Source organism: Rhinolophus ferrumequinum, chromosome 4 (genome assembly GCF_004115265.2).
Source record: "Rhinolophus ferrumequinum isolate MPI-CBG mRhiFer1 chromosome 4, mRhiFer1_v1.p, whole genome shotgun sequence".
Lineage (NCBI taxonomy): Eukaryota > Metazoa > Chordata > Mammalia > Chiroptera > Rhinolophidae > Rhinolophus > Rhinolophus ferrumequinum.
The window spans coordinates 57432968-57452541 of NC_046287.1; the positions used below are offsets into that span (position 1 = coordinate 57432968).

A 19574-nucleotide genomic window follows, 5' to 3' on the forward strand; every position below is an offset into this window, starting at 1 on the left:
GCTTGATCTTGTAAAAGATTTCTTTACCTGGCTTTAGGTATATGAAAAATGATACTGTAGCAAAATTGCATGAATTTGGGTGCACATATAAAGTGGGAAAAAATCCTAAGACAGGAAAATGTCCAAAGAGAACAGACATAACGAGCAGTGAGAGGGTTTTTGATATGACCGAAGAGAGTCTGTCTTGCGTGTAGGCTGATGAGATGGTGGTTATAGCACCTAAGTAGGGAGTGCAGCAATATGAACACAGCTACGTGTCTGGGAAGCTGGATTAGATTCTCCCCAGAAACGGGAAAGAATTGGATGCTCTAGAAGGCGCTTCCTCTCTCAAATTATTAGCTGATTTGTGAACCAGTAACAGTGGGAAAATTGATAAGAAGAAGATACTAATGAGTCTTCTGAGAGACTAGACAAGGCTGCTTTCTCCTAAAGTTAGACATAATCAAACACAAATGTAATACTAGGTTGTGCTGTACCTATGAAAAAAGCTGAGCCATTTGACTCACTAGGTTCCAGGTTCTCTGGTGGTCTGTGTAATACACCCTAGTGGCTAAGGATACGGACTCTGGAATCAGACTTCCCTGGTTCAAATCCTGCCTCTGTCACTTGCTAACTGAGCAACGTTCAGTAAATTGACTTACTTAATTTGAGCCTCCGTTTCCTTATGCCCTAATGAGGAGAAAGTGAATTAGTGTCAAGTTCCTAGAATAGTGTGTGGCAGGTGTACAGGTAAGTGTCTGCTATTCTCCTGTTCATGGGCCTGATAACTGGGCCCAATCTCTAGAAGTGCCTCTGAGAAGGGATCAAGTAAAACTGCTTGTCATACTCTATTTTGGTTGCAAAGTTTTATGTTTACATTTTGTTTTATTTCATTTCTTTTCTTTAATGAAAGCAAGAAATACTACTTTCTTCTGCCAAGGGACAATGAATCTGTCCACTCAATGACTGTGGTTTCCATGAGAAAATAAGTAGAAACAGATGTTTCTGAAAAATGAAAACCTATGCTATATATTTTTAGTGTCACTCACATAAAACTTTCTACCAGCCATCCCCAGAGCCAACCGCCAGCCTCCTGCAGCTGTGACCTGCCTGGGTGCCTGGACCCAGATGCCTTTTCTTCTACTTTCCACCCCAATTCACAAACTTGCCAACCTTCTATGAAATCCGAGGCCGTGTAAGGACGCTGATTCGGGCTGCTCTCTGCAGGGCTGTTCAGTGTCTCCAAGGCGGATTCAATAGCTTCTACCAACTCATCCCGCTTGTCTTTTCTCACAGGTTTCTCTTCAGGGTGGCGGGTCAGGCCCGTCTCCAGCTGGTACACTTTCTGCAGGGTGAAACTATCGAAAGGCACAGCGGCATACTCAGTGGCCAGCTTGACACCAGCGTGCACCTCTGCCTTGTCCACCTGGGAGAGCAGGAAGGCCAGCAGGTCAGCCTGGGCTTTCTCAGGGGGGCCCTGGTCCCGTCCCAGGCCCACAGCATCACTGGCATGAAATTGTGCATTCTTGAGCTGCTCACTCCTCTCCTGCAGCTCCTCTTTGAGCTGTGCTATCTGTCTCTTGAGGCTGTTGATGTAGTTCCGGTGCTGTTCCTCCCACTCCTGCAGGACAGCCTGGTACCCTTCTTTCCCCGTGGGGCTGTTGGCCCTGGGCAGCCCCAGCTGCTCCTCATTGCCTTTCGGAGTGCAGGCCAACATGTAGAGGACGGAGATGGCACAGCAGAGAAGCACAAGCAAAACCACCACCCGAGAGATCCACGCAAGCAGCCCCCGACGAACCATCATCATTCAGGAATCAGCCATGCGTCCAGAACTGGCGACATCCCAGAATGCCAGGGCGGGGCGCCACGGAAGGGCTTCCCTGGACTAGACCACAGGAGGCATGCGTCTGGGCCCCCCTGAGCTGCTTTCATCCATGTCTTTCTATAACGCGTCTTGTCCCATGGACTCAACCACCATGTGGAGCAGTTTTCCTACTTCTAAAGGATGGCCTTCCCGGCAGAAGCAATGAGTTAACTGAAACCTCCAGGTTTTCACATGTATACCCATCATAGCCTTCCAGATGTGCAGCAGATGACAAGGGACCTGGGAAGAGAACAAATGACAATAACACTTAATCAAGAGACTAACACTCTTCTGTTCACTAGGGCAATCAATACTCAATAGACCTCCCATAAGGTTTATGAAAAATGCTCATGACAGGTGATAAAATATTGTTAATTGTAAATCAGAGTAGCACATATAAAGAACAAAGGATACAGAAAAAAGATTGGAAGGAAATATTGCAAAATGTGAATTCTCTTTGGGTGGAAGTGTAATGGGGATTTTTCTGCTTCCCTGTATTTTTCTGTATCCTGAAAATTTTCTACAACGGCACTTATTATTTTGATGGTTAAAAGGGAAAAAGCAAACCTTTAATGACATGGAGATTGCTGGCAAGCACTTCTCCAGCCAGGGCCTGCCCAGCAAGTGTGGCTGCAAAATATGAGGCCTGCGTGGGCCCACCTGTGTGCCCTCATTCAGGGCAGGGCTAAAAGCTGGCTCAAAATGGTCTTCAAGCTTACTGATGACGAGGTGGGAAGCAGCTGGAGGTTCAAACAGGGCGATAATAAATGTGGAGGATAACACATTCATGAGTCAAGGGGACGGTTGTTCTAGCTAACTCTCCAATTCTGCTTGCAGACAGGGCATGATGACTTGACCATAGAAAGAGGTAGAGTTGGGATTCGAACAGTGACCATAAATACTGTCTTATCAGGACTCAAATCCCAGGCATGTCTCTGCTCCAGCCTCTAGGAGGAATTCTGTGTCCTGACCGCCCATCAGGAATACCCAGACAGATCTCAGGGCCTTTCATAGGAATACATGCTCTGCACCTCAGCTCCAAACCCCTGAACAAATGAGTCAACCTGACTCGCCTTTCCCATTTCCCCAGGCATCCCCTCTCCCTGCTCCACCCCTGATGGACCCACAACACACTGCCTCCAGCGCTCTCCCTTCCTTCATCCTTTTCCTCATCTTCCCTTATCCATCTGAGCCAGAAAAAAATGAAAGAATGATAAATGGAAAATAGATCAAATAAAGTTTCTTATCTAGAGAGATTTTATAAAATCTTCCCAGATGCATCTTTTTCTATCACTTCTCTTAAAAACAAGCTCCCTGAGGGTACTGTATCCTGGCCTTTCTATAGAAATTTGACATTTTCAATAAGCCATGTGATAACTAAATTATTCTTTACGTAGTTTTCTCCCGACCCAAAAATTCAGATCCTGGGGCAATAATCATCTCATTTACTGGTGATCTATCCCATTTACTGGAAGGATTCCAGTCAATTAGCAACTTCAGGACCCCTGGGAGAAGAGAGATGTGTTCCTTCTAGATTCTCTCTGTGCCGATAATACAATAAACAATGAAGGCTCACTGACGGTGATTATTCACCTGCTATGGACCACAGCCTCATGTGCAAGCTCCTCTTCCATTACCCTGGCGATGCACTTCTTACTGATACCATTATCTTTTCAAAGTAGTTTATTTCATAATTTTCCTAAAAAATTAAACACGTAACATTCTCTCCACTATTTCCCTGGGCCTAAGGATTCTCTCTCCTATAATTTAGAACAATACACAGTTATTAGTGCTAAGTTTAAAGTGCATGTTTAGCCCTGGAAGCCTTTTCTGTCTGATGAAAATCTTGGGATTTGTATAATTACTATAATTCTGTGATTAAAACCATCTCAGCTTTGGTATTCAGGCACCTTGCTGTTTTTAATGAAATCTTCCAGATGAACTCATTATATCCAAGTATTAAATTACCAGTGAAGACATGTTATCACATTATTCTGCCACTTTAAAGACTTTTACTTTAAATGGGTTGTCATTAAAGACAAAATAAGCAAATCAAAAAACAAAAATGGAACATTCAAGACAATTTATTGTGCTGTGGAAACAAAGTATGCAATCTTTCTAACAGATATTTTTAATGGAACAATTGTCACATTTGCGTAATAAATTGAAATCATGTTGGTTAACTGAAGCAATGTATTAAAGCTACGGCTAAAGAAACTTATAACTGCATAATATTTATTTTTTTCTGTTCCGTAAGTCTCTTTAAAGTTTAGTCCGACTTTTGAAATTCACTAGAATAAATTTCAATGTTATTTAATATTCCATTCTCTAGGATATAAAAGGAGGAAAAAATGGATTTTAGGAAGAAATGACTTTTGAAAGACATAATTAAAAACTACTGCCGAAGAAACAGTAATGAATTTCTCTTTTTAAATGTCAGGAGCAGATAATGTATGTCAGAAACAAAATTCTGCATCCTTTAACAGACAAAATGTTTTCTAATGATTATAGTAATCTAATCTGTAATCAAAATAGTAACAACTGGCCAAACTACAGAGCCTGGGAGTATCTGCCTGCTGAAATCAGGAGCCTTATCCTCCAGATTCTTGCTTCAATGAAGACTCCAGGTTTTTCATTTGGCAGCACAGAATGTCATTCTTAAGAGCAGATGGTACTTTCCCAGCTCTATCGCATACAGGAAAGAACACCTCTGCGAGATGTAACCAGACCTAACGTACAGCTAAGCTACAAAGGCACCGCACAATCTCTCCCTCTCTCTGCGGAGGTATTCGGAGAATTAAAGAGTTAACATTTATAATGTGTTTACAGACTTGCAGATGGAAAGCACCATGTAATTACCACGCACTATTACAAGTTAGAGATGACAGTGAAAATATAGCTTTATGGGCTCACAGCATCATTGTGCTACTATTTTCAAACCTTAGAAAAGGCACCTAGAGTTTAGACTAGCTTGCCCTTTGGGGTAGTTGGGGACAGGGAAAGAATGCAGAGCAAGAAGAAGCCCGGTCAATAACCAATCTTAGGACCTCTACGAGAAGAGAGATACATATTCTTTTTTCATTGTTTTTTTTTAACTATAGAAAATCTTTTGTGCCGATCAGGTTTCTTGTCACTTTAATTTTTGAATGCCCATCCTTGCTAATTGTGTTCCCCAACACTTCCTGTCCCTGGCTAAATCCTCGAGGACGGTTCTGTGACTGTGATGCACCTTGTCCAAAACACTGGATTCATTGAACATACTGAAGGGAACAACATGCAGGCACAGTGGTGTTGCTGCCATGCTTACAATTTCTACTTTGCAATCTTTGTTTTGAACAAAATGGTGGGAAGAAGCCTTCTTCATTGTCCACTGTGAAGACAAAACAGTGTTGCAGAGCAATGCTTTCCCGTCTGCACCCATGTCTGAGACCACCTAAGGCAAGGTTACTCCAAAAGCTCTTTGACTGGAAAAGAGTTCTCAGTGCAGACTGGTGTTCCATCATCCTCCAACCAGAATCACCCTTCCTTGGGGTGTATAGGTAGGGGTTGCTTAAGGAAGTTACAGCATTTTCTGTACATTTAAGGCAGAGAGTCTGAAAGGCAAGTGGACTCATGCTGAGGGGTCCAGAAATGGAGTGGGTTTCTCAGACTCCAGGTGCAATCTGTCTGATATCTCTGACATCCAGCCCAGACCAGGAAGCACCCTGGACGTCCTCCAGGTCTCCAAATAACACAGCAATGACCCGACAATGGGTCAAAGGCACAGTCTGCTCTATCTAGGATACTGTCATCATTCATCCTTTTAACAAGTAATTATGAAGCACCTACTATGTTCAGTGGACTGTGCAAGAAGGTACAAGAGATGAAAACATAAGCCAAGCACAAATTCTAACATCAGCAAGTTTATAAGCTTGTAGAAGAATGAATTAAGGCCTTCTCAAATAACTATTATGAGCCCCAAAGAGACAAATGACATTAAAATAGACATAGCGTTAAGGTCATGCTCTTACCTATCAAATGTATGTGTACTGGGGAGAGGGTGGAGGGTTTGAAAACAGAAGTATAAATAAACAAATTTTAAAATGACTAAAGTTTAAATGCTAGGAGTCAACAACACTCATTATGACAAGATAGGCAAGTGGCTACAAAAACTGTTCACCATTTCATCTTAGAATGGAAGCTTTTAGAGGGTGAAACCAAGATAGGTCTAAGTTTGGTCCAGAGTCTATTAGGATGGGTGTATGGATTTCACTCTACGATCCTGGTGAACACTTCGGTAAGGAGAACTGTGTACTATGACAGAGACTTGCCAAGACGTGTCTATTAATGTCCACAAGAAGCTCATAAATCATGAAGGGCTCTGGGAGAAGCTCCGCTGATGACCTGCTGTCAGGGTCAGCAGCAGGCAGAGGGGACGGTGGCTTCATGGTGAGACCAGGTCAGGCAGCTACTACAATGACAGGCCTTGTGAGTGATAAAACTATTCAAAGAATAGCAATTACTTCTATAAGACACCTCCACCCAATGTGTAGACACAGCCAAAGGGGCTGATGGGGGAAAAAAACAAGCAGTGTCTACTGAGTGAGGAAGTGGTAGACCAAAGCCCAGCAGTGCCGTGTGAGTCTATCCCACTTTGGCACACACAATCAGCTCTTTGATGGCAAGAGCACCAGCTAACAACCTTCAGTCAAAGAATTACCTGTACTAACAGAACATAAATTGAGGTCATAGCTCTTGAATAAACATACCATCCTGAATCTGTGTAGAAAAGGCGTCATGCAAGGATTCTTATTCAAAGAGTTTTTAAACGCTCTCAAAAATGTACATAAAGCTAACACTGTAAACTTGACTCAAATACGTGGCTTCGTTTAGAATACCCAGTACCACAGGTTAACTACTGTATGCAGGGGGCGGTAGTCAGCTTCCAAAGCTTCCCTCAAGGATTCTGGCTTCCTGGCTTTCACACCATGGTGTGTTTGCCTCCCACACTGTCCTGCAGGGTTGATGTGAGTGAGCACCAATTTATGGCAGAAGTGGAGTTATGCACCATTCAACAGCAGACAGACAAAAGCCACTATAAGAGCTAAAAGACCCTGAACCTCCCAGCCCTGCTCTCAGTTATATATTCTGTTTACAGGCTTTTCTTTCTGATTTTTTCCCTCACCTGCTTTCTCTTAAAGGAAGTGAGTATATACAACCAACTCCAACTGCTTTGTCGAGTCCACAGTAATCTGCCTCTTGTACACACTTAAGTAGTTTAGCACTGAGGTACTTGCAAAGAAGTTTAAAAGGCCTGAAAATGAGCATAATATTTCATAAGCTCCCTGAACCATATCCACCTGGAAGCTTTAGGGCAGGGTTTCTCAGATGTCAGAGATCTTTCTAGAACTTAGGTTCTTTTCTATTATTAGTATTATTTTATTTGATTGGAGTAACACTGGTTAAGAACATTATATAAATTCAGATGTACAACTTCATAATACAATATCTATATACTCTATTGTCAAGTTTCTTCTTTCCAGTGAGTCTTCAGTCAGCATCTACTCATGTGCCAAGTGCTTTATCCTCAGGCGTATTCTTGGTAGCAACTGAAAAGCTGAAGCAAGGAGGGAAGCAGATCAGTGTTACGTCTGTACATGAAGAGGTGCGGACGCCACACCCCTGAGAAGGGACGGGCTGCCACAGGACGTCAGCAATGAAACATCCAGAGTGTGGAATTAGCCTGGAAGAGTCGGAAGCATTCCTCCTGACCCCCTCCAGCCCTGACACCAGGCTACCTGGCCCGGAGTCAGGGCTCCCCCCTCACACAGAACGGAATCTCCAAGGGTAGGGTGCAGCACGGCTCAGACCCAGCAGTTTACACTGACCTTGGCATTCCTCTGACCTTGGCACTCAAAATCATCTGTCTCTAAACTCATTAAACATAAATAGCGCATACCAGGAAGTAAATAACTTTTGAACAAGTACATATATATAATTTATTCATTTATAAGTTATATACAAGTTTTACAGTAGTCTTGTACTGTGTAGTCACACAAAAAATGCCCTTAAAAAGGATGAAGTGTAAACTGTTTTTAATGTTTTCTCACCCTGATGGGCCATCCTGAGCACCCCAGGGACCCTGCTCCAGGTTCCTACAAAACTGATCCCCTGATTGTGCTTCAAGTTTCCATGGGACAGAGCTCCTGCCACAAGTGATTCCAGGGCCCCAGTGCCAGGCTCCTCAGGGTGACTTTCCAGCCTCTGGACCCCACTGACTCCACACCAGGGTCCCCATCCCCTGCTGCCAGGCCTGTGCAGCAACACACTTCCCTCCCTTCCTAACCTGGAACACTTGGACTCACCCCCAAGATGGCCCTCGAAGTTCTTCTCTATAACCCAGCTCTGAGCTCCAGGGACCAGCACAGAGAGCCCAAAGGGATGGCCTGACTCCTTCTCACTCAGAAATTTCCTACTTGGGAGGTTTCCCTCCATTCCCTCAACTCCACTTTGACCTCCTGGAAGAATCATTCTGATTCCTTTTTCTTTCCTTGGAAGCAGGAAACGGGAAATGTGACAAAAAGGAACTGGTGTCTGCTCATTAGAAAATGAAGGCACAGAGATGAATTACAACCCCCTGTGGCAAAAAGGCAGGAACCAGGTGCAAACCCTTTTTGCCATTCTCCTTTGTTTTCATTTTGGTTTTTAATTTGCTGGCAAACCTTCGTAGAGAAGACTTGATAGAGACGGTCTTCCTGAATATGCATAGGTTTTTTCCATTCCCCCCGATGCCCCTGTGCCACCTCCAACCTTGTTTCAGGGAGGATGAAGGCAGTTAGTCGGCACAGGAGGTGGCCATGGGGGTGAAGATACAAGAGAAGGCACTTCAAGCAACTTCAGAGTAAGGAGAATAAACTTGGCAGAAAGCTGTCTCAGGGATACGTGCAGGCTGGGTGAGCTGTCAAAACCACCTCCTTACACCATATACAAAAATAAATTCAAAATGGCTTAAAGACTTAAATGTAAGGTCTGAAACCATAAAATACCTAGAAGAAAATATAGGAAGAAACTTCTCAGACATTACCCGGAGTAAGATTTTTACTGATATACACCCTCGCGCGAGGGAACTAAGAGAAAGAATAAACATGTGGGATTATATCAAACTAAAAAGTTTTTTCACAGCAAAGGAAACCATCAATAAAACAAGAAGGGATCCTACTGAATGGGAAAAGATATTTGCCAGTGATATATCTGATAAGGGATTAATATCACAAATCTATGGAAAACTTACTCAACCCAACTCCAAAAAAACAAACGATCCAATTAAAAAATGGGCAGAGGACTTGAAGAGACATTTTTCTGAAAAGGACATACAGATGGCAAACAGACATATGAAGAAATGCTCAACCTCGCTAACCATCAGAGAAATGCAAATAAAAACCACAATGAGATACCACCTCACCCCAGTCAGAATGGCTATCATCAATAAATCAACAAACAACAAGTGCTGGCGCGGATGTGGAGAAAAGGGAACGCTTGTGCACTGTTGGTGGGATTGCAGACTGGTGCAGCCGCTATGGAAAACAGTATGGAGGTATCTCAAAATTCTGAAAATGGAACTACCTTATGATCCAGTAATTCCACTCCTAGGTATCTATCCGGAGAAATCCAGAACTTCAATTCAAAAATCTCTATGCACTCCTATGTTTATTGCAGCACTATACACAATAGCTAAGACGTGGAAACAACCAAAATGCCCATCGGTAGATGACTGGATTAAGAAACTGTGGTACATTTATACAATGGAGTATTATGCAGCCATAAGGAAGAAAGAAATCTTACCATTTGCAACAACATGGATGGATCTAGAGAACATTATGTTAAGTGAAATAAGTCAGACAGAGAAAGATAAGTTCCATATGATCTCACTTATTTGCGGATTCTAAAGAAAAGAATAAGTGAATGAACTAATCAGAAACTGTTTGGGAGACAATGAGGAAAAACTGAGGGTTGCTAAATGGGCGGGGGGAGTGGGGGGTGGGGGGGAGGGTGAGGGGATTGGAGGGCAGTCGGTGACCACAGGATGGCCACGGGGTTTGAAAATTAATCTGGGGAACGTAATTTGGTGGTTACCAGAGCGTAAGGGGGTTGGGGGGTGGGGGATGAGGGTGAGGGGGATCAAGTGTACGGTGATGGAGGGGGAGCTGGCTCTGGGTGGTGAACACACAGTGTGATTTATGGATGATGTGATTCAGAATTGCACAACTGAAATCTATGTAATTCTACTAACAATTGTCACCCCAATAAATTAAAAAATTAAAAAAAAAAAAAAAAAAAAACCCTACAAAGAGACCTGGACCTCGGTCCTGCAGGGCTTCTCATGGCTGGTGGAGCCGCCCTACCCCGCAGTGACAAACCCTTGAAACCAGACTCATAATTATAACCACTTTGTGAGCATTTACTTTGGGTCAGGCATCATATGAAGTACTTTATAAACATTATCTCATTTAATCCTCCAAACAATCCCATGAGCTAAGTCTCATTATTCCCACTAAAGAAAAGGAAACTGAGGCTTAGAACAGTGAAGTAACTTGCCCCAGGTTCACAGCTGGCCAGTGGCCAAACCCAGTTTTTAAATCCAGCTCAGTCTGATGCTAAAACTCTGCTATTGCTATACTGTTCATCACCCTTAATAATCCTGAATAAAGCTGACATGTTGTTCTGCACCCAATGTGTCCAATTTTTCTTGCTTCTGAACTCATCATGAGTCTTCCTATTTATGAGCTTGCGTGGCCCTTCAGATGTAGTACGAAGCATTGTTTCTCTCTATGTAAGTTTTTGCCTCCCCAGTTAGTTGTGATTTGCATTTCCACATCCCTTACCAGGTATGCAAACTCACACTATTCTGGAAATAACACTGATCCTGCTGTGCCCGGTGCGAGCCTTGCTCTGGCCCCACAGGTGGGGGCCAGGACAGAATTCCCCTGCAACTTTCAAGTGCTGCTGAGCAGATGCCAGGAGCTTATGCCCACATAGCAGCTTTAAGACAGCTCAACTAAAAAGCATCCTGGCAAGTGGAATTTTTAATCAACCCAGGGATATTCTTCTTTGAAAGGAGAAAAGGAGAACATGTCTCGGTGGGTTAAGATGCGGGTTGGCATCACTATGGAATTCTCTGCTGCCAAACACTGAGTTCTGGCTTCTGTCCTACAGAGCACAGCAAATGAGATACCATGCAAGGGCCACGCAACATGTGTCAACGATATGCTCATGCTCAGGCAGAAGTCATCCCTGACATGGAGACGCAGGGAAGCGTGCCCCCAGGGAGACCAGGCCCAGGTCACCCAGCACAGCTTCCAGAGAGATGCATGTTGTTAATTAACAAGGAGGGTAATAATTACAGGTGAGGAATGCTCAGCAGCCGAGCACCTTCCAGCTAAGCAATAAGCACAAGGCATATGCCAGGTGGAGTTGCTGAGTGGCAAACACCAGCGCTGAGGTGAGGTCAGAAGGGTGAATCCCACTTCACTGTGCGGTGAAGGCTGAGGTGGCTCCCGGTGACGTGGCTCCCGGTGAGTTACAGTGCAGGCAGCAGAGAGAGGAAGAAAGGAGCCAGCCTCCTCCTTCGTGATAAGATGACCCACTCACCTTATTAGCAGAGAGGAGCAGGGAAGAGGAGGATGAGAAATAAGGTTTCCCAAATGTCTCTACCATGTGCCAAGCAATGGTTTTAACATTTCTGGACACAGAACTCCCAGAATAAAGCACTATGAGAAGCCCAATTCATTAACAGCTAAAGGTAGAAATGCTCACTTTGGGTCAAAGGCAGTCACCTGGTGTCCTTTCGGGTAGGTCGCACAAAAGAGAGGGCTCCACCAAGGACCGTCGGGGAATCACGACCTCGTGCGTTACCTGCTGTCTACCCTAAATCTCATGTGAGTCATGAATCCCTGTTCTCCGCAACTAGGAAACTGAGGTTTGGGGAGGCCGGGTTACTTGGCCACACAGCTAGCAGCCTCCACATCCCAAAATGCCACCACAGTCATCTACTTTAATCAGCCTGACATTTCAGAATGCAGACAGAACTATACAACCTTGCAGAATTAAAACCAGAAAGGTGACGCAGTGCCTACAAGAGGGAGGCCCCAGAGAAACAGCAGGAAAGTTGGGGACACATGCAGCAGGGAAAGCCTTAGAAATAGGACAAAACATGGCCTCTCAAGAGAATCGGAACACAGAAACCAGTCTTTAAAAGTGCAAAATGGCGCTCTGACTTGAAGGCGAGAGTTGGGGAGATCCATACAGCACTCTCACCCTTCTCCGTCTTGGGTCCCCCTCGGTTAGACTCTCTGCTTTAGTGCAAATAGTGACAACCCATGGAACCAGCCAAAGACTGTTTTTCTCTGGCTCTTGTAGTCACCTCGTGGCTGGTGTGTGCTGCCTTCTCCCAGGGATGTCATTCTGTCCTCTTCATCCCCAATCCTGGGCATCAGTCAGCACGATGTGTGAGTTTAGTCTGCCCCTGATCTCATGAAAGAAGGGAGTGAGCACAGCAGGGTCTCCAGCCCCAGCAGCACGGCCCAAAGGAACAACCCCTGGAAACGAAAGGTGCCGACACCCACTCTCGTGAGTCCCTTGCTGGCATGTTTGAAGTGAGAAGGGTTAAGAAGGAAACCCTTCTTAAGGGTGAAGTGAGAAGGGTTAAGACTGCTACTTTTAGTCAAGACAAATAAACAGCCTAACTCCTCTCAGTTCCCCTCTTCCTTCTCCACCTACAAGGAAGACATCAGCATACAAATAAGGGGCTTTCTTTTAGAAAGTGGTTATTATATAACAGGACTAGAGAAAGCACGGATTGTGCAGAATTATTTTAGAAACCCTTTGAAACTTGATCAGCGAAGCTCTCTCTCTCTCTTTGTGCAATCTATCTGAGTATAGAAATAGAAGCAGTAATATAGAAAAAATTAACAGGAGGATGCCACTATATAAATACAAGATGTATTATTATTTTTCACCAAAAAACCTAGAGCTTACTGCAGACCGTATCTGTAAGGTTCTGGTTCCAGCCCACCCTGCCTCCAGCACCTCTTCCGGCATTCCTCCCCTACCCTTTCCTCAGGTTCCCAATCCTAACACCTAGGGCCACCCCTACCTTGTAGTCAACTATCTGGGGGGGTAACTGATTATTGAGGGGTTCACTCAAAACATTTTAAGATACCACTCCTATAAAGAAATTAGCTGCAATAGACATGGTCTGACTTCTACACAAGATAGATGGGATATAGTACTTACTTAATCCAAGTTTGTTTTACAATTTAATATTATTTAACATTCCACTAACATGTTCTCTCTGCATGACTCTTAAACTACTCCATGCTTTTTCTATAAACTTTCACTTTCTTGTCTATGACCCCACTCTATCTGCATCTTCCTCCTACCTCTCTGATGATGTCTCCTATGAGGCAGGTTCAATTAATATCATACCCATTTTGCAGATAAGGACATTGAGGCAGATGTTAGTCACTTGCCCGAGTCACCCAGCAATGACATTGCAAAACTGGCTTTCTAATGTATGCAGTGGATCTCTGTTGTCTGTGCTCTTGATCACCAGGCCACACTGCTTCTCTATAATTTACTATGAACTTTACCAGAATTTACTATGAACTTTAACAGAGGTGTGTTCATTGTAAAGGGAAATCACAGAGATAGAGAAGGTCGACCTGCAAACGCGCAATGCCTGTTCAGAGTGTAAGGGGGCAGGAGAGGAGCTGGGACACGTTGTATAGCAAAGGGCCCCAGAGAAGAGAGCTCTCACCAGAACCCAACCATGCTGGCACCCTGATGTCAGATTTCTAGCTTCCAGAACCATGAGAAATAAATGTTTGTTACTTAAGCGAACAGTCATCGGTACTTTATAATAGCAGCCTGTGCTGACTATGACAGTCCCTTATATCATGAAAGGGAATTTAAATTTTATTCCATAGGCTACGGTTCGCCAGCCATGTAAGTTATGAAACAAGAGAGTCACATGATCAAAAATGAATTTTAGCACATGGACAGTGTTGAGATAGACTGGAGAGGGAAAGGCCGGCATTAGGGAGACCAGGTATGAGGCCACTACACCACCACAGTGTTCTAAGTAAGGGACATAGAGGCAATAGCTCTAAATGTAGGGGGAAGTGTGAATTCAAGAACTATTTCTTGGGTACCATCTCCAGGACTTGGTAACCATCCACTTGAGGGGGGAGAAAGAGAACATCCATTGAGAATAAGGCCCAGGGTTGAGCGTGTGTGACTCAGAGGATGGAGCCACCATGGAAAAAGAACACGTACAAGAGAAGACTTAGCAGAAAGATGAGTTTGGTTTTGGACATGCTGACTTGGCGCTGCCTGCAGGAACGACAGATAAGAGGAGAGGACTTTGGAAGGAAAGCTCTGCTTGCATTCTTCCAATCTGCCTGCATTCTTCAAATTGTCACCTGCTCTCCAATTCCTGCACCGTGCTAAGACTTCACATTTAATTTGTGTTGACTCCCTAAATGGCTTTCCTGTCTTGGACCTCCCTTTGTTCTATCAGTGTAGTTCAGTGGCTGAGAGCACAGGTTCTGGGTACAACCCATTTGAGTCCTGCAGTATGTGGCTTCTCTTAGCGTTTGTGTCCCCAACACGGCGAGCACAGAGGGCCTATCTTATTAAGGTCCTTGTGAAGAGTAAATGAGATCGTGCGTGAGGTGGTCAGCATAGCGCCTGGCACAAAGTTAATAAGCAGTCAACGTGAGCCAAAATAAGGCCAAAACTCTATGAGACAGATAAGCCTGGCATTCACATTGTTTTACTGATGAGAATAATTAGCCCAAAGAAATAGCTAATGTTCATACAAAAGTGACGAAGCTGGTTTAAAGCTCGGTCAGAACTAGAACCCAGAACTCTGGACTCCCGGTCTCATGTCTCTAAACTGCAAGCCTCAAATTTTAAATCAAAGTAACTCATTAGGGAGACCACCTCAGGGATGATGTCGATGCCTGATCACTGCACTGTACACCTGAAGCTGAAGCTGAACAATAATGAATGTCAACTACAAGATTTTATATATATATGTGTATTATGTATATAGTTACAAGAAGTGGAGTACAGCATTAGGAATAGAGACAGTGGAAATGTAATGGCTGTGTGCGATGTCAGAAGGATAGTGGATGGGGAAGGGGGGTTGACACAGTGTGAGGGATATAAATGATAAATGTCTAAGTCTTACATTGTTTTGTGCACCTGAAACTAATTTTAAAAAATGTTTTAAAAAAACACAAAGTAATTCTCTCACATCCTTATCCCCAAAAGCCCACTTTATTTTTAAAAAGAAAAGAACAGTAGTGTATTTGAAAAGTTCTCCCCACACTGTTTACCCTTAAACAAAGCGCTACTGATCTCATTTGGGTTGCTGGGAAAATTTTAAACGGCAATTGCATGTGGAAGGCTTAGCTCAGTGTCCAGGCACAGTGGAAGGGTACGGGGATGGTTTTCTTTATGTGTCTTTGACACCATTTAGGTCTCAGGATGATACATCTCACAGCTGTACCCATGAAACTGTAAACAGCAAGCAAACTTTTGTGACCACAGGACTGGCCCCTTGGACACTGGGCAAAACTCAGCTAAGTGTAGACTTCTCAAGTGACTATTAGAAGGGCAGCAGGTACTCTTTGGGAGAAATCGCAGAACCTCTAATGATATTTTTGAAGTGCAATTTTCCACTAGCTCAAAATGAGATGATGCAAATCTTACCAGTGTTCTAATTTCAGCTGCTGGCACTAGAGATATTACTGGGGTTCAAAAGAAATTTTAAAGCAACAGTAAAAGGTGCTCCCCAAAATACAGCTTCAAGATGTGTCTGGTGAGAGGAGTTCCTCAATCCCCTCTTTTGACCACACACCATTGTCCTGATATATGTAACAGCGCTCTGTTCCGAGCTGCCCAGGATGAGCATAAAATGCGTCTTCCTGAAAGGTAAATTGGAATAGCATCCTTTTGACTACCTACGTGACTCTGCAACAATTGCTAAAATTATTACAAATGTACTACACAATCTCCAAGGAACAAAACAAACAAACAGTTCCATCCCACGCTGCAACAACAAGGACCTGCGTTGCAGTGGGCACCTGTGGAAGACGAGCAATGGTTCCAAAGCCACCCCACACTTGTTCCATACCCATCCCTCTTTACTGGGACTCTCCTAAGAAGCATACACACCATAGTAACATGAATCCAGAAAATAACTTTTCTGAAATTCGGCAATGATGTTATAATGAACATGAATTTTAAACCCCCCAGCCATCAAACATGTATTGAAGGCTGAATGTGTGAAAGCGATGTGTCGACTATGGTAGGGGATAAAGAGAAGGGTCAGCTGAGGTCTTTGTCCTTACAAGGATAACAGGCCCGAGAGGGACAGGTATAAAAATAACTGATTCCAGGGCAACGTGATCAATCATTAGCAATGTGAACAAAAATGCTGCTGTATTTCAGATGAGGGAAAGACTGTTCTGGTTGGAGGGATCAGAGAAGTTTCAGATGAACCTTTCAAGGTGGGTCCTCTTTATTGGGTAGAGAGGAGGACGCTTGGGAGAAGCCCTACATGATCACGAACCTAAAATATGCAGCAGATCTAATTAAGGGTTTTCCACTCCCACTCCAATTCCACTAAATTAAGGATGCATATTGTCTTAATAAAAAAGGGGGAAAATAGAGAACTCTAAAAATTCCCCTTTATTGACAGTGTCTTATTTTTTTCTAGATATTTTTCTGATCTAATTGTATCTGGAAGTGTTCAAACCTTTTTCACAAGCCCCACGGCAAGACGGAGATGCAATGGACCTTGTCAGAGTCCTTATTTATTTTTTTTAATATTAGCTCTCTCTATGTAGAAAGAAGAGCCGGATTTTTTTTTTTTCTTGAAACCAAGCTAATGGGCCTCACAATTGATATAAATGCAATTACCCCATGGAGTAGTGAGTCTAAGGAGGGCTCAGCATTTCAGGAGCACTGCTTTATCTCTATTAAAAGCCTATAATGAGGAAGATTTTTAAGGAGTTTCCTTAGCTACTGAGGGCTAACACTGCTGCTTGCTAACACTTAGCAGATGTTTATTTCCAACTTTCTGGCTCAATGATGTGACTGACATAAGCAAAAAAATATAAAGGGAAGGGTACCTTTGTCAAATATTCTACAACATCAGCTGAAGATTCAGACAAAAGACGCTGAAAAGAAAAAAAGGAAACCATCTTCACTGCAGACACTTCTAAACCAGCACACTAACTCTGAGAAGCAACCAAGGAAATCTATAAACAGTACGAAACACACACTGACCACAGCTTCGGGCCTCAGCGTTGCACATAATGTATTGCTTTGTTGAGTCTTTATCTCTAGCACTTCAGAAAACCATGCCAGTCCGTTCAATACAGAAAGTCTGTGTTCTTTGTCTAATTTATGTGCCAGGCCAAGGTCTCCTTCCAGGCCTCACAATTCCAGTTGCAAAGTTGACAATAAAAATTAAAAAAAAAAGTAATGTCAATTTTCTTTGAACAAATGTGAAAACGCTTTGCAGAGTATAAACTTAAACTCACAATGGGTGGTATCATTACTGCTTTCATCTTCATTATGACTGGCACTAAGAACTTGCAGAAGTTTCAAAAGGATATCTCAAATTAGGAGGTGAGAATCAGGAAAGAGAAATCCTTGTTTACATAGGAATTGCAGTTCAAGCCAGGTCTGTTCTCAGGTCACTGGCACCGGCCTCTCCCTCCCAGCTTTCTCCTCCTGCTGGTTGCCTCTCAGCAGCGTCCCCTATACAGACTGCCCATCCTACCTGGCACCAGGTGTGTTCTGAGGGCCTTCCCTCAGAGCCCTGTCCTGACAGTCACTCTTAGCCTTTCTTTCCTTCAGAGAAAGGGCAAGCAGCTTGTAGAGACTGCTCAGTGTGTGGTCTGGTTCAAAAAGATGAGTGGCACACACAATGGGATTTATAGATAATATAATACAGAATTGTACACCTGAAATCTATGTAATTTCACTAACAATTGTCACCCCATTAAAAAAAAAATCAACCACACACACACACACTCACACACAAAAAGATGAGTGGCAACCACTCATCAGCCTCACTCAGGAAGTTGTAGTAACTGACCCAGAGGGAAGTTGCCACCCACCTGAGAGCAGCACAAGAGCAGCTGGCCCTGGGAGCGGAGCTGAGTCAAAGGAATGCCCAGAGCCACAGGTCCATAGCCAGAGCACCTGGTGAGCACCAGGCATGTGAGGTCAGAGGTGCCTCCTCTCTGCTGCCCATGAAAGGACTACTGTCAGGGCCCACTGATGCTGCTTGTTGTCAAATCCCACCTCCCATCCACCTGTCCCCTGAAATCCAAAGGTTCTAGGGGAAAAAACATGGCACTGGAGGCAGGAACCCTGGGTTCCACCCCAGAAGCTTGCATCCCTTAACTTGGAGGGTACCATAGACATTATTTAAGAACCCTCAACTTTAAACTTGTAGATACTTTTAAGATATGTAGATAAAAAATTATAGAAAAAATGGAAAATGCTTATTTGACGGATAAGGATGTTACTTAAACTGTTCAGAGTCATAACCAAATGAAGTCAATCAGAAATGAAAATAAACCATTTCTGAAAATATCGTGTAATTTAATAATAATTTTAAAAAAGCTGTGTACTTTAAAAACTTCAATCTAGATACTGCTTTCCTGGAATATATCTTGAGTAAAGTAAAATATAACCAGATTTTTAAAAAAATATTTGGATTACTCTTTGCAATACTAAAATTACCAAAGCTGTGGTCATTCTGGAACTGGACAAAATGCTAACAAAGTTTTTAGACAACAAGCAGTTTAACAAACATTTACTGAACACTCATGAAGTGCCAAGTCTAGTTCAAGGTATTAGATATCTACATCTATTTGGATATAGATGTAGATCTATATGACGATACTTACATGTACATATAGACATATAAATATAGACTAAGTATAGATACATAGACAAAGATAATATCTCAAGATATAAAGATGAATAAGACAGAGTCCCTGAACTCAAGGAGTTTATAGTGAAGGAGACAGACCCATGAGCAGATAAATCAATGAGCTAATTGTTATGGTAGAGGAGCAAAAAGGAACAGGCAATTCACATAGAGTAGGGGCATTCATTCCAACCTAGAAGGTTCAGAAAAAGCTGAAGGAGATGATAACTGAGCTAGGTCTTGAAGGAGTTTAGCAAGACAAAGAAAGAAATAAGCGAATGTCAGAGCTTGGAGGCAGGACACAGTATTGTGCATACAGACCACCGTGCAGACAGGTCAGGGTGGTTAGAGTGTGGTGGGGAGCTATAGGTCAGGATGTGGAGAACCTAGGACATCAAATTTAGGGAGGAGACTATGAATTTGGTCTTGGACGTGTCAAGTTGAAGTACCTCTGAAACATCCTGGTGGAGATGGTGAATAAGCACGTCAGAGAGGAAGTCTAGCCTGGAGATAGAGATTCAGGGTCATCAGCATATAGATGGTAATCAAACCATGTGACAGAATGAGACAACTTGGGGAAAGTATAGAGCAAGAAGAAAATCGGGTTCTGGGTCTGTAGGAACTCCAATCCTAAATGCCAAGAAAAGAAGATGAGCCTGCAAAGAAGACTGAGAAGGACCTTTCAGATTTCCAAGTTCACTATACTGTTATGAATTTGGAAACAAAGGTCCCGAG

General features: G+C 43.3%; 1 protein-coding gene across 1 annotated transcript in view; it reads right to left on the bottom strand.

The window, feature by feature from the left end:
* CSGALNACT1 (chondroitin sulfate N-acetylgalactosaminyltransferase 1) overlaps positions 1-19574 on the bottom strand; it is a 159352-nt gene that overhangs the window by 80024 nt on the left and 59754 nt on the right. The window contains exon 3 of the mRNA XM_033104598.1: positions 1153-2083. Within this exon, the coding sequence (XP_032960489.1) occupies positions 1153-1786 (634 nt within the window). The 5' untranslated portion in view covers positions 1787-2083. The remainder of the gene's footprint in view (positions 1-1152; positions 2084-19574) is intronic.